Below are 16060 nucleotides of genomic sequence, written 5' to 3' on the forward strand. Positions count from 1 at the left end.
TGTATGTTGTACTAATGTATATATTGTAATGTATAATACTTATTATTATTCCATTTATGACGTAAGCTGCAAAGATTTGTACCTTCGTCGTGCCTTTCTTCCGCAGCAGTTTGTACTGTGTGGCCTCCTCCATGATTGAATACACTTAACATTTCATATGTGATACCTCTGCTGACGGTCGATCTCTTTTTCTCTGAATACATCGGTATTCAGAAACTGATGAATACTTAAAAATGCATTCATGGTGAGAGAATAAGATTTGACTTTTCGAAGCACTAATTTCTCATCTCGAATGCTTTGTACCTTCCGAACCTTTCTCGTCAATTGGTCGTTTCATGTGAGCTGAAAATTTCGTGTAGCAAGCCCGATGATATCCATGGATAGCGCTGTCAAAAAATTCAGGAATATTTTGACAGATGTCTTTAAACTTTTAAGGAGAATCATCTGGGAAGTCGTTTCTTATGTCACGTATCTCGCACAATCGTCGGTACCGCTCCTCGTTTACATACGTGAAGGTATCCTTTATCGTAATAGATGCAAAGTGTATTATACACGTTTGTTCCTCTACCACTGGTTTATTTGTCTTCTTTTTGCTTTTCGACATGGCTACAATTACGGATAATAGAATATATACATAATATAGTGAAATCTGGATGTCTCTTTTATCCCCCATAATGGGACACTCACAGCGCGATAAGCTAAAAATGGGGTCGATGTCTTGGTTATCAACAACATACGTAAGGCGCGATCTACAAATTATCCCCAATGACAGAAACGCGTCTGGGAAAACCATGTATTACAAACGCGTCTGGGAAAGCGACTGTCTAATTATCGTGCCTCATGAATATTAATAAGCTAGTCGGAATATGTCCCAGACGCGTCTAAACCGGTTTATGCTGTTGAACGCGTTTGCCATTGTTTCTATTGTTTTGGGCGACAAACGCGTCTGTGTCGTTAGACCTGGCCCCGGTTGAACTACCGTTTTTGTACAATTTAAAATACTGAACAAGTTTTACTTTGAAATGAACCAAGTTCAAAGTTTAAAGGCTGCATAGTCCTAATAGTTAAATTAAGTGGTAATGACGATAATGGCAGCACATGCATGTAGGCCTAAGTGCCGTTTGCTCTGTCGGAAAGACCTATCTTCGTTAAATAGCAGCCTACCAGCTAAGAAGCTGACGACGAACGAAAAAACATTTATCAACTCCCTGCACACATATCACATTGGAACACAAATGGACGCCAGTATTCGCCAAACATCATTCAATAAACTATAGAGAAAATAGAACATCTAATTTCTCTATTATTAAACGTAGGCATCAATATATATTATATACAGCAACTAGGCCTATGCAACTACTGTACAATTAATATTGGGTACCTCGTGTGTGTGTGGATGTGATCAGTCCAACAGAGTACGCAACATCATGTGACTGTGTGGATCTATACATGGAGGAAAGAACTCTCCTCCTTGGTCTACAGAAATTCGCTTTGAGTGCCGCTCTGACAGAAGTGGGTCAGTTGAGATGCTAACAATAGGACGTTCGATGGACTGCCTGGATGCCAGTTTAAAGTATGGCCTTGTCTGCTTGCCGGGCGGAGACTTCTGTATAGTTTTTTTAATCTTGCATAAATCTTGTTTTGTATTTTATATATTTTTATTGGTTAGGCCTACTGTTATTTTATGTGTGGAAGCTGTTTATTGGCTTATGTTAATTAAAAATAATATTGAGTGTTAAAGGCCTATGTTAACGTCAAAATATAAATAAAACATAAAAGTGAATGTTCGTGTACCATTGTATTTCATTAATAGGCCTAATTAGGTGCTAATTCTCAAACAACCATGTAGTGTACAGAAAACAGTATTCAATTCTTATATTCGGACATTTATTTATCCATCGACAAAAAATACAAATATATGCTGTATACACATGCTACAGGCCGCTTTAAATACATGAGTCTAGGATTCGGGGCTAGATTCTGATAGATAAAAGTTAAACTATGATAGTAAAAACTATCCCCCGCCGGACACCATCCCGGTATATAAGTTAAGTTGAAGAAAATGAAATAAATATTTACACTGTTTTAATATTTGCCTCGTGTCGGAGACATCGTATCCCCGTCTGCCAAATCCTGCCGATACCGGTCCCGTTCAGAAATAAAATCAATTCACTTTGTTTTGTATCGATATTCTTACTTTGTCATGAACGGAAATAAACTGTTTGAAATAGGTATATACCACCAGTTTGCATTACTGCAAATTGCCTAGTAACAGTGAATTCAGTGAGAAACGTTCCCACACAAGTAGGTTCCCACGGTCAGGAGAAGCATGAGAGAAGCAAACACAAGGTCAATCACATACAGTAGTCTTCTCTTTAAACGCCGCCAACTCAGGAATGTAGACGCGCTGCTGCTCCGCAAGAAGGGAATAGCCTACTGCCTTGTTCAGCAATATAAACATGTGCCATGGTTTAACCATTTTTAAAACATAATAATATATATAATAATACAAACATGTATTAAATTCATATAGCCTACACAGTAAAACACAATGCCGTAGCATACGTTGTTCTACGTGAGATATCACGTGGCACCATGTGATCGCCACAACGAACTTCTTCAACTGCGGCTGACCCAGGTCAGTGTTTACATGCTGTATTGTGCGGGCTGTGCAGGCACGTGGAAATTAGAAAGTTGGGCAAAATGTACTTGTTTTGATAGGTCAATTCGAACATCGCACGATATAATAAATATATATATATAATAAAAATATATATAACAATATATATAAATTCATATAGCCTACACAGTAAAACACAATGCCGTAGCATTCCGCCAACTCAGGAATGTAGACGGTCTAGTGTCTGATCTGATTCTTTGAACGCCGCCTTTAGGAATTTAAACGCGCTGCTCATCCGCAAGAAGGGAATAGCCGACTGCCTTGTTCAGCAATATAAACATGTGCCATGGTTTAACCATTTTTAAAACATAATAATATATATAATAATACCAACATGTATTAAATTCATATAGCCTACAAAGTAAAACACAATGCCGTAGCATACGTTGTGCTACATGCGATATCACGTGGCATCACGTGATCGCCACAACGAACTTCTTCAACTGCGGCTGATCCAGGTCAGTGTTTACATGCTGTATTGTGCGGGCTGTGCAGGCACGTGGGAATTAGAAAGTTGGGCAAAAGGTACTTGTTTTGATAGGTCAATTCGAACATCGCACAATATAATCTGGGTTGCAAGGTTACTGGCGATTGCTTTCTCTTCTATAAAACCTACAGGTAACGGTAGGGCCTAGCCTACTAAAATACAAGAAACATTGGACATAGCCTAGGTACGGTAGGGACACAGCAAGTTTTGAAGTTGTTTAAATCACGATCAAATTCCAAATTTCGCTGAACGCGTTTAACATTTTGCCATTCACGAGCAGTCAGCCATATGAAAAAGGGAGGAGTTAACTTCCAAACGGAATAAACGGCTCGAACGACAAGCTTGCAAACGGCATTTCACAGACGCGTTTGGGAGCTTGTCATATAACAATAGTAAACGTGTTTGACCCGTTTCTGTCGTTGGGGATAATTTGTAGATCACGCCTAATTACGACACATTGCTATACAGTATTATTTTTTAATAGCTATACCAACATTTTCATTAAGTTATATCTTCCTGATATTACTCTCATTGGCTAATACAACAGTAAATTGAAGTCTTAACACATGTGAAGAAAATACGCCATATTAAAACGATTAAACAAGGCCAAACTCTTTATTTTTGTACTTCCACTCTGTTACGAAACTACTCACATGGTTGAGGGCAAAGTTTACTTTGTATGGAAAGCCACTTTTACTAGTTTTTCAACTATACATCATTTTATATATTGCTTGTTTATTCGGGATTTATTTTATACATGTTATAGATACGCAAACGACGTATCGTGATTCGTGAACCACAGAGCAGGCTTGGTTTGACTTTCATAATATAATTTTGCTGGTTTATTAATAAACATAATTTATCTTGGTACAGTAGTATGCGTTTCAATCATTTAATAAATTTATTATTTATTGTGTTAACTTTTCAAAATATAAGTGATGAGCTGGAAATTTGTATTCTTTTCACTCTACTCGCATCATTTTTGAATGACCACACAATTGAAGACATGCATGCAGTACTGTGTATGAAGCCTACACCAAAAACATGGAGAAATTCACTTCTAAATCTAGCATTTACCACGAAAATTAAAACAGTATTCTTCTAGGCCTAAGCTTATATTTTGTACGATACTAAATCATCACAACAAAGGAAATACAATTTTAATTTTATTCAAACACATTGTCACAAACAATGTCCAACCAAAGAACACAGTTAAATCGGGTCTAGCCCCGATCAAGCATCGGCAAAGAACATCTGAACAAGACACTTTTGTAGAGAACACGTGATCGGATATACGAAGTATGCTATGAAGCAAGAAGTAAAGAGCCTCGTCCGTCATAATATAGCATAGAATATGCGTTTATTTTTTGTAAGATATTGTATTTAATCATCACGATTAAAGTATAAGTCAACCAAGTAGTTTTAATGTTTTATTAACACATTTTCCCACGTCGTTACTAACAAAAACAACATTGACAGTTGACTTGAGAGAAAGGCCATGCTGTATGTACGAGCCACTCTACAAAGTACAGTGTGAGGTGGATCAGTGTGGATGCAGAGAGCATTCGCATCCTCGTATGTATGTATGGTGGTCATGATGTGAGTAAACTAAAAATAATGCAAATGGACCAATTCCGGCGCATGATCTTTTTTTGAAGAGATAACAATGATTCAGTAATCTATTTAATGATTGAAATAAATATATACTGTATCAAGTAATACGTTTATTAAAACATTTTTTTCAAACATCCGTGGATTAAACTCCATGGACATGGTTCAACGTACATTCACTGTTAAATGGCATTTTACAGTATTTATTTTTCATTTTTTTCTTAGGTAGGGAGGGGGACACCATCTCCGAAATCTGCCCTCGGATGTCACTTCGCGACATGTTCCTCCACCTATTACTGTATACATACTATGCAATAAGCTTCCTCATCATAATTGTATTAATAAACAATGTACAATTTAATTTAAAAATGTAAGAAATATGAACACTTGTTGGAAGGCAAGTGTTTGTATGTTTTATTGGTTATTATATTATTATTGTTGCGATTTTGTAGGCTAAGATACATATTCTGTTAATTGCTTTTATTATTTTTGATTTTGTATCAAATTTGTCAAATACCGTGCCTTCAAAAGAATTCATTTTAGCTCTAGTAATACATACAAAAATAAAACAAAATAACTATGAAAAAGATATAAATGATTGTCAATGATTATCATAGTAATTAATGATAGTAACTTGATTTGTGGTAAGTTTAAAAGTCTTCAAGAACACCCTAGGGATTATAAATAATCAGTTTTATTTTCTGCAATTACTATCTGTAAGTTTTATGTTTATACATTATGTTAAAACTGAAATCGCTTTCAGAGAGTTGCATGCCCACTTCCCTTATGTGAATTTTTCCACATTGTAGCTACTTGGGTTAGTTTTTTGCCTCCATATTTCCTTAATAAATTTTCCATTAATGATGATTACTAACATACAAAACATTTGAATGCGCCAATTTTAAAATAAATGACCAAATGCATAGAAGTTTTACAATTATACAAAGACAAATTATGTAAAATAATGTGTGACTTAATATTCAAAATGTATTTTTTACATTATATCATCAGATGAATAAAATAACTGAGAAAGTATTTATTTTATACTTGTTTGCAATAATTACAATAATCACGTTGGTCTTCTTCCTCTTTCTGAAATTCGCACAAAACCAGTATGAAGTGCTTAAGCTCATTAACAAACTGGAATCTGGGTCTGCTCCTAGATACGATGGCATAACATCAACCATGCTTAAACTAAGTGCAATATTTGAGAACGCCTTTCTTGACTTTTTAATTTTATCTCTCTTGTCTGGTGAATTTTCCAGCTAGTGGAAGAAAGCTAACATGATTCCTGTACAATTGATTAGTGCAACTGATGTAGGTATAAGCTATTGGGAAAGATAGATAACAATCATTTGATGAATAATCTGAACCAACACAAACTTGCATCTACTACCCAACATGGCTTTGTAGCTGGAAGGTCATGTACCACTTTATTAAAGCCTTGTTCAGACAGTGTAAGTTACACCGGTGATATCATAGTTATCAAACAAGCGCTTGTTATGAGGCTGACACCGACCATATGAACAGGGTCACCTGATAGAAAACAAGTGCTTCACCCCGCAAGCTAACACAGACAAATGACCGGATTGGCAAGGCTCTAATCCGATAGAACTTCCTGTTAATTGACTTGCCTCATGTTGATTGCAATAACATCTGTAGTTTGACCAGTCTCGTTTTCGAGGGAATTCTACTAGGCCTAATTGGTTCATAATATCAACCAAAGCATCTTTAAAATTAACTTTTTGAGTTGTTTTTAACTTCATAATTGTCGAAAGTAATCCAAATAAAACATTACAGGACAGGACAGATTTATATTACTGTATTACCGTTCGCTTTGTTTAAAGATACGGCTAAATTCTCTACCAAGTGAAGATGAAAAAATTGGATGGTCAACATATTTTGCCTTTTATTTGTCGATAGTTGGGATGGCCTACTGCCTACCCAATTCAAAGCAGGACTAGTCCAGACATGCCCTCGCCTAATGTAATTTCTGTTTTGTCGTCTTCGTTTTATTGAAACATCATCATGAGATCAATAGAAATAATTTTAACCTTGAACTTTTCGCACCGCACCTTTAGGCTGTAACGATCAAGAGGAAATAATCATTAAGAAACTGTAGGTAGCAGTAGCTTTTACTACGAATCAAATCAAATCAAATCAAATCTTTCTTTATTTTGGAAGTACTCTTTCAATACATAAGTACTGGTCTCCCAAGAGGTCCAGACACAACACAAAATAAATAACAAATAAATATATAAAAATCAAGAAAGGAGGTAACTAAATACAATTCTTAAATGCTCTTAAAGTAAGGGTGTCAAATTTGCAGCGGATATCTAATGGGAGCTCATTCCATAATTTACATGCCCTGTATAAAAGGTAAGTTCTTTTTCCTTGGATATTGTTCCAGATTGGGATGATTAGAGTATTTGAAGATTGATTTCGTGTATTTTTGGAATGGACAGCATTAGTAAATTTAAATTTAGAAAAAATGTATTCAGGAGTTATATATTTTAGGGATTTAAATTTCATAATTAAAATATGTTTATCCCATTTATATCTTCAATTTTACGAAGAAATGGGAATTCCGAACTAAGCAATGTGCATGTGCAGTTACCAATTAACGTCCAGGAATTATTCTTAAAAAAAAACACAGTGAGCATGTGCTTGTTTGTCATACGATTGTTTTACAGTGTGGCGACGTTGTTCTAAGCTTCTGGTGACATTAATGACTTTTGGGATGAAGAGTGATTTGGAAACTGGTAATGGTGTCCCGAGACGTCATGACATGAGACGTTGTGGGGGTGAACCCAAAGTGGGGCTGGTTGGAACATTACGGAGGTTCAGGAGGTTCTTCGCGTTTGGTCTTTTCAAGAAGGTGTTTGGCACGTTTTACTACACTTTCCGCAAGACCATTCGATTGCGGGTAGTTAGGGCTACTGGTAATATGGATGGAGTTCCAGTTTGTTGCAAAAGCCTGAAATTCATGGCCAGCAAATTGCTGTGCATTATCGCTTATAATTGTCTGTGGTACACCGTGCGTTGCAAATTTGCCTTTGAGCTTTAAAATTATGGTACGTGCGGTTGTGTCTGAAAGAGAACAGAAATCAAACCAGGTGGAATATGTATCACCTAATGCTAAGTAGTTTATACCATTCCATTGAAAGAGATCAATGCCAATAGTTTCAAAGGGCGCTTTTGGAACAGTGTAGCTCTGGAGGGGTTCCTTCTGCGAGTGTGGCTTCATACTGTTGCAAATGGCACATGAATTGACATAGTGTTCTATGTCAGCATTCATCCGAGGCCAATAAACTATGTCTCGTGCTCGGCGTTTTGTCGCTTCCGCTGCGGGATGGTCTTCATGAAGTATCTGTGTATATGTCGGTTGAAGAGGTTTTGGTATTGAAACCTTTAGGCCTTTTAAAATTAGACCATCGTCGCTTATAGTGAGTTCATCTCGAAAGGGGAAGTAAGTGCGTATGTCTATAGGGACGCGATAGCTTTTGTCTGGCCAACCATGTCGAATAGTAGCTGCGAGTAGCTGTAACTGTGGATCTGCATTGGTCGCTTCCTGTAGCTCTATGCATTTGGACGCTGAAATGCGTTCGATGATCATAACCTAAAAGTGTTCATCAGTTTTAGTGCTGGTGTTGTTAGGCATAAGTGGTGCTCTTGAGAGAGAGAGTATCTGCGACATACAGTTCTGCTCCATGTGTGTACAGTAGATTGATGTCGTATTTGTGAAGTTGCAAGCGCATTCTCTGTAAGCGTGCTGGAATGGCGTGCATAGGTTTCTTCAATATTGTTATAAGCGGTTTGTGGTCTGTTTCGACAGTGACTGGTTGACCATATATGTAGTCTCTAAATTTGTTGTCACTGGTTTGCGTATATCAAAATATCGAAATGTTGGGGCGGTAGCGATCATTTGCTTGATTTGTGCATATGCGTGTTCGTGCTGGTCATGCCAATCCATGCGATTTCTTTCTTAGTTAAATCTCTGAGCAGCGCTGCTATGTCGCTTAGGCCTGGTATGTATTTAGCTAGATAGTTAACCATTCCGAGGAAACGCTGGATTGCTGTTATGTCGGTGGGTTGAGGCATGTTGATGATTGCGTCGACCTTCCTTGGGTCTGGCTTCATGCCATCTTTCGAGAAGATATGACCTAAGTATGTTACTTCGCTTACGCGGAATTTACACTTTGATAGATTGAGCTTTAAGTTTACTTCACATGCTCTCTGAAGTATTTGCTCCAGGTTGGTATCATGCTCCGCCTGGATTTTACCATAAACCATTATGTCGTCAACAGCTATGAAACAAGGAAGATTAGGAAATAGGTTTTCAATTGTATACTTCCAATGCACAGTTTATGCCGTAAGGCATATGAAGAAACCTGTACCGACCAACAATGGTGTTGAAAGTCGTCAGTCTTGAGGATGATTCATCCAGAGGCACCTGCCAAAATGAGGATTTAGCATCTAGCATTGAAAAGACAATAGCACCGTTGAGTTCGGCTGCAATCTGCTCAACTGTTCGCATAGGATAGTGCGGACGCTGTATAGCACAGTTAAGATCGTGCAGATCTATGCATAAACGGATATCGTTGGATTGTTTTTTTGTATGTGGCCACCATAGATGAAACCCATGGAGTTGGTTCGGTAGTTGGTGCAATGATACCTTGGTCTGTCATGTGTTTGAGTTCTTGTATGATTTTTGCTTTCATGGCAAAGGGAACTTTTCTGGGAGGACGTACAACAGGATCAATAAGATTGTCAATGGTGATATGATAGGTTGTAGGCAGTTTGCCTACCGTTGTGTTATCAAAGAGTTTACTGTAGCTTGTCACAATGTTCTGTACAAACGGATCATCAGTGAGTTCATTGACGTCGGAGCTAAACGTTAATAGATTGAATGATAAACAGTCCTGGAGACTGAGAATGATAGATGTGTGCTTGTCGACAACTCTAAATTTGATTTTACGTTGTGTACCAGCAATAGTACAAAGTAGTTCAACAGTTCCTGGACTGCATGTCAATGAAGCTGTGGCAGTGTTGTCAACTTCATGCAGTACCTGTAGAGGCATTACATTGCACTTTGCCCCAGTGTCAAGTTTGAATTTTGTCAATAAGTTGTTTATGTATGCGTCTACTGTTACTTCGTTATTTGTATAGAGTGTACCACCAATCTCAGTTATATGGAATTCAGAATCACAAGTTTCACTGACCAGACTGCCATCGTGTATGGTGTGAACTTGGGTAGCAAACCGGGCTGACCTACATAATTTTGAAAAATGATTAAATTTCTGACAGTTATAACACTGCTTGCCGTATGCTGGGCACGGTCTTGATCGGTGAAAAAATCCACAATTTCCGCAGGTACGCTGTGTTGGGGTTTGTTGGCGGGGTCCCGGTTGGCGGGCTTCATGTTGGGATGTATTGGAATGTGGTTGTTTACTAATGTTATTAGGCCTATATTTTATAGCATCAACTTGCTGGTGCTGTTGTTGGTTCGTTTGTGCTAGGCCTATGCGTGCGGTGTGCTCTTCAGCTGATTCCATAGCCTGAGCAAGTTGTACAGCAGAATCCAGTGTTAAGGAATCGCCTTTTGCTAACAGGGCTTTTTGAATCGGTACGAGATTTATTCCACATATCAACCTGTCACGTAACATCTCATTCAAAGATTGACCATATTCACAAAATTTTGCGAGTGACCGGAGGGAGGCCAAGTAAGATGAAACGGTTTCGCCACTTAGTCTGCTCCTGGAATTATAGTCAAAGATATTGTCAAAAGATTCCTCACTTGGTTTCTTTGGAGAAACAATCGATTCGATGAGCCTGAATGTAGATGGACCAACGACGGTATTGAAAATAGCACATTTGTTGTCCGCGTCCTCGATGTCGTTCGCCTCAAAGTATCCGTCTAATCGTAGAACATACGTCTCAAACCGCTCTGTTTTGGAACAGAACTCGCCTATCTTACCATACGTGGGCATTTCGGCAATATTCTGACACCATGTAAATAGACTGAATAAAGAGAGTCAGCTTAAAGTGTCATGTGCGATTTCCTTTATTGTCACAGCTTCACTCCCGTACAACAACCACCAATATGGACGACATGGAGTAGTTAAACTATAGAGGGCGGCATGATAATATTAACTATCAACAATTACCAAGAAATCATCCTAGGAACCAGCGGCTGCGAAGAGGGTATAAATATTATGAGAACTCGAGCGGGTCAAAAGCCTGTATTTTGGCTATCTTTACAGCCAGTTCATCAGTGTTCGTCAGGGGGAATTGTAATTAAATTATCGCAAAAAAAGTATATCAGGCTCTATCGTCTACCTACGTACGTGGACCTATGCATTGACAATCATAAAAAATAACCACAGAAACTGACAACACAACCTAGGGCCTATGCCTATGCCTATGCCTATTACCTACTACCTACTACCACTACCACTACCACTACCACTACCACTACCACTACCACTACCACTACTACTACTACTAGCCAAGTAGTAGAGCCAGTGTATTCAGCATTTAATGTCGAAAAATATGTGCCTTACGCTATTATCAAGATATCGTACGGTACTCAGGTTTTATCGACCGGATATAAAATAGCCACACACTGGCGACAGTAGTAGAAAGGCCTAGCCAAGCTATAGTAAAGGAGAGGAATGAATACAAATAAATATAATAATATTAAAATTAATATTATTATTATTAATATTAATAACAATAACAAATGTGGTTTGGCTTAATGGTTTTCATTCTGGTTGTTGAACTTGTAGGCAGCAGGAGTACAAACAAACAGTAACAGACCCTATGGACGACAGAACGAACAAGGGAAAAACAACATAAACTAGATTAAGAGATGAGCATTTATTGGGAAAGAGTGAAATAGCAAAACAGTAAGAGAAAAAGATTGATTTGGCGTCGACATCCTGAAACATTTGTCCAGGAATGGATTGACAATAGCTGATGATGAAGCCTCTGAAGATTATGAACATGGTTGAGCCTTGAGTCTGACAGCTTAATTAATCTACCATATGGGATTACAACTCAGATATAAAAACAAACCTTTTTTTGGAACATATCTATATGATATGATAAAACTGACTTCAAAGGAATCAGCCTTAAGTTTAAAGCAAGGTCTAATTGTTTAGCTTTAAAAGGTAGGAAAAGTACATGGTATGATGGGTGCACAGGTTTTTGCAAATTATGTAACTGTAACTCTGTGGAAAATATAGAGCACTTTCTATTAGAATGCCCACAATTTTATAATATTAGGGCTAATACCTTCCATGAAATTAAAATTGCTCTATTTAAAAATAATTTACATATTGGGAAAATTTCTCCAATGGTTCACCACATCTAAAAATTCATTATTTGCTTGATGATCTTTTCTCAACAAATTCCACTCTTGGATTAATTTTTGATACATGTATTAAAGAATATCTAAAAGATGCATGAGAAAAACAAACACATGTTTTAAATGACCCTGCTAATAATGTTAATAGTTTATAGGTGTTTCTTTTCCATTTTTTTTCTCTTTCTTTAATGATTTTATGAATAGACATTGACTATTTCTGTTGTGTTTTTGATATGTATGCTTTTACATCAATTTCACATTGCATTTATTATATTATGTGCTTGTTTTTATTTATTTATCTATTTTTATTTACTTTATTTTATTACTTTTTTTTTTCTTTTTTTTTTTTTCCCGTTTTAGTTAAGATTTTAAACTTTAGAATTATATTATTTTTAATTGGATTTGGATTTTTCATTACTATTGTCTCTTTTTTATGAATTTTATCTTTACTTGTAACTTTTGTTCCATTGTATGGTCGAACCTCTCCTGCGTGAGAGTGTTCCTCTGCTTTGAAAGAGAGAGCCAATAAATTATTAACCTAGACAAAGTGGGGTTGATCCCCATAAGGCCAAATAACAAAAAAATACTTGTTTCTCGTCCAGGGTTTTTCAAAAAGTTGGTGAGGGAGGCACTTGTTATTTGTTATTTGTTTTTTTTTTTCGCGCTTCATAAAATACATAAAAACGAATCTGATTGTCTTGATAGTAGTGCATACAGTCATACAAACAAAGAGTCGTACAGTAAAGCACCCAGAGGACATGACAACAAATGAAACACACATGGTACAGTATGGAAATTATTGATGTTTTATTGAAAAAAGCAATGTAACACAAACAGAAATACCCTATAGTGTACATACTATATTACACACTAGTAAGAGTGTAGATAAACCCCTTCCCAGTGGTATTCGCATTTCCGTTCATCCATCCAAGAGAGAGTGAATATAACCAGTCCACCTTGTCATTCCGCATTTTTAGCAAGCCAATTTTCCTTTCTACTGGCTGTTTTTCTGGCAACATCCGCTTTGGTTTCGCTGCTGCCATCATAATACCAAAGGCATTTCTAAGAGGCTGAACATTCTGTATGAAAAGAATTGTAAAAGTAGCAGCTAATTGTATAAAAAAATGGCCACCTTGCATTGTGATTCTCCATAAACAGAAAAGCAGAATACCATTTTTACAATGGTAAATAAAAAAAATTACCTCTATAATTATATGCTGTCTTTTTGCTATGTTGAAGTCAATGAATACCCCTATTCTCATTGCTGTCTGGATTTTCTCAGTATCTGGGATACTATATCTTGTGCCTCCTTTGAGGTGCACTCACTACGTGCGCAACATGCGTTTGTAAACTTCGAAACACGTCAAACACTCACTTCAAGCTGTTAAAAACAATTTTGCATTTTTATCTTAACATATATACTGGAATGAATGAATGAGGAAAGGTAAATGTGAAGACAAATGCCAGTGGCGCCGAGAGGTTGGGGCATGGGGGACAGGGGCCTAGGCCTACCGCCGATTGCGGCCCGTCTAGGCCTTTACTAGCTAGCCTAGGCCTTGGCCTGGTTATACGATGCTTAAAGCTTTATAAATATGTTCATAATACAGTACACGGCTTTTAACAACTTTACCTTTCAGAGAGTTTTGGAGAACGTTTAAGTTTATTACCTGCCTAGGCCTGTATTCCAATAGGGAACCTCCAAAATATCGTCAAGCTTACTACCTGGCCAAGCAAGGCGGCTAGGCCTGTGATAGTATGACTCACCGTTTCAGTGTCGTACAAAATGTCATCTAACAGCTCCTCTGTTGAGTTTATAGCACCATAGAATCGTTCATTTCTTTCAATGACAAGTCATTGCTTTCTTTGATAGTTTTGGCCCACCAACATCGGAGAACCTTAGAGTCCATTCTAATACGACTTACTGTCAACATTTTGACATGTCTAAAATCCACTGTTTCTGCTAAGCCACGCCGTAGAGCCCTTTCTGTAAAATATTTCTTTCGTGCGCAACTTGCGTTTGTAAACTTCGAAACACGTCAAAATCGGCCTATCGTTACCATACCACAATCGTGCTTGTGGAGTTTTCGTGGTTTCGGTCTTAGAAAATGTGTCAGATATCGTCATTTCGACACGCCTACTTCCAAATACAGAAATTGTTTAAATTTATTCCCAGATATATATATATATACACCATACCTTCAATAATGTAAGCTTTACAATATTTATTGCTCTATAGGAAAATACAGTTACAGATTTATTTGTTGAAGGAGCTAACAATACGATACGACAACAAAATGTACACATAGGATAAATTTGTAAGTAGCTATATACACAAAAAATAAAATACAGATTTCGACATGCACATTTTCGAAAAAAAAAAAATTAACATAGAACAATACTATTTGCACTCAATGCCCACAAAATCAAATTTCACGCAAAACCGAACATTTTCTTAAGTCCTAAAGTCATTCCTATTCTTCTTTTAATAAAATACTTTCCGAAAACATGAACTCCCTATTCTAAATCTCGGATGATTTGTCCAATTCAACACTTGAAAAACCAGACGATAGTTTAATAGATATCTTTTAATGACAAGCATACCAGACGCTGTGAAAACGAGACACTTATCTGTACTCGCATTGCCATGGAGATTATCTGTTGATTAATACGACACACCAGTAGACGTTTTGTTGGTTAATTATGAAGTGAAATTTACGCATTCCAATGTTTTATTAAGCGTATATTCTTGCTTTTAATCCTTAAAAACCATTTGGAATCAACCTGCAATAAAGACGGAACTCAACAAAGCAAGTTTCTACTGGTTACTCTTTTCAGTAGATGTCTAATTCAAATTCGTTAGATTCGTCGGTGTAAATTTCAAATGCACCTCATTCATTCTTTAAACTCATTACGCTTTTCAAAACATGTTGCTAATTTAATTACGGAGGAAATTGTAGAGAATAAAGTATAATTTGTTAGGTTTATTTAGATTTGACTCTAAAATATACCATGAGGGTTTCTTACTTGTTTTTTGTTTTGTTTTATAAATTTGTTTTTAACAATTAAAACATTATTGATTAATACACCGAGCTTGTTACTGTCATGCACTATGAAACATCTTTGGCGATCTGACATCCTCACAGCCGAAGCACATGTCTGTCTGCAAAACACCCCACGAAAATGGACCAATTGGCGGGCAGCCAGAGTTTTTGGGGAAGCGACCTGTTCTGTTTACAACTAGACTGCCGACCAGCAAGTGGCATTCCCAGCGAAGAATGTGGGCTTGGAAAAACATAATCAGACCTAAAGAAATGCATGCAAAAACAATATAAAAATCGCATCAGTTTTATTGGTAATAATTAAATTTGCTGAGCAGTACAGCAAAACAACAGGTACTGTACGTATTATTAAATAGGCTAATGTGTCGAATTTGCGTAGGCTAGGCAGTCAAAAGAATCCAGGCTTTGATAAATTAATTAAATAGCTAGGCCCTGACTACAACAATCTTGTTCGAAATGGGTTCAATACAAGTTTTACAAACTGAACTGGATGAAAAACTGAACATTGGAGCCGGTCCAGAGGGGTGTCTGTATTGTGAGAGTAGACTGCAACTTACGACATACGATCATGTGAGCCAAGTTCCACAGCGCGCTGTCTGAGATGTTAGTTTTGACATGGCTAACTTGTTGCCGTACAACAAGGATTGAACTTCATATTTTCCCATGGCTGTTTATTTTTCCCACGGCTGTGTATTTTTCCCACGTGCGCTACTAAATTTGGAACTTCGATTTGTGTGGTTAAAATTACTTTAAAATTGGCCTATCCAAACCGAAAAATTCCGTCGATATAGCCGAAATTCAACTTATAAAAATTTGAATTAAACAAACAATTTACACAGTAATACATAGGAAAG

The 16060-nt window shown here is 37.0% G+C and overlaps 1 protein-coding gene across 1 annotated transcript; it reads right to left on the minus strand.

Moving 5' to 3' along the window:
• Window positions 1-7611: 7611 nt before the first annotated feature.
• Window positions 7612-8394, minus strand: LOC117103466 (uncharacterized protein K02A2.6-like). Its single transcript, XM_033244021.1, has one exon. It carries the CDS (start codon window positions 8392-8394, stop codon window positions 7612-7614), a length of 783 nt encoding a protein of 260 aa, XP_033099912.1.
• Window positions 8395-16060: the final 7666 nt, after the last annotated feature.

Source organism: Anneissia japonica, unplaced genomic scaffold, assembly GCF_011630105.1.
Source record: "Anneissia japonica isolate Jap-2015-1 unplaced genomic scaffold, ASM1163010v1 scaffold287969_len279043_cov187, whole genome shotgun sequence".
Taxonomy (NCBI): Eukaryota; Metazoa; Echinodermata; class Crinoidea; order Comatulida; family Comatulidae; genus Anneissia; species Anneissia japonica.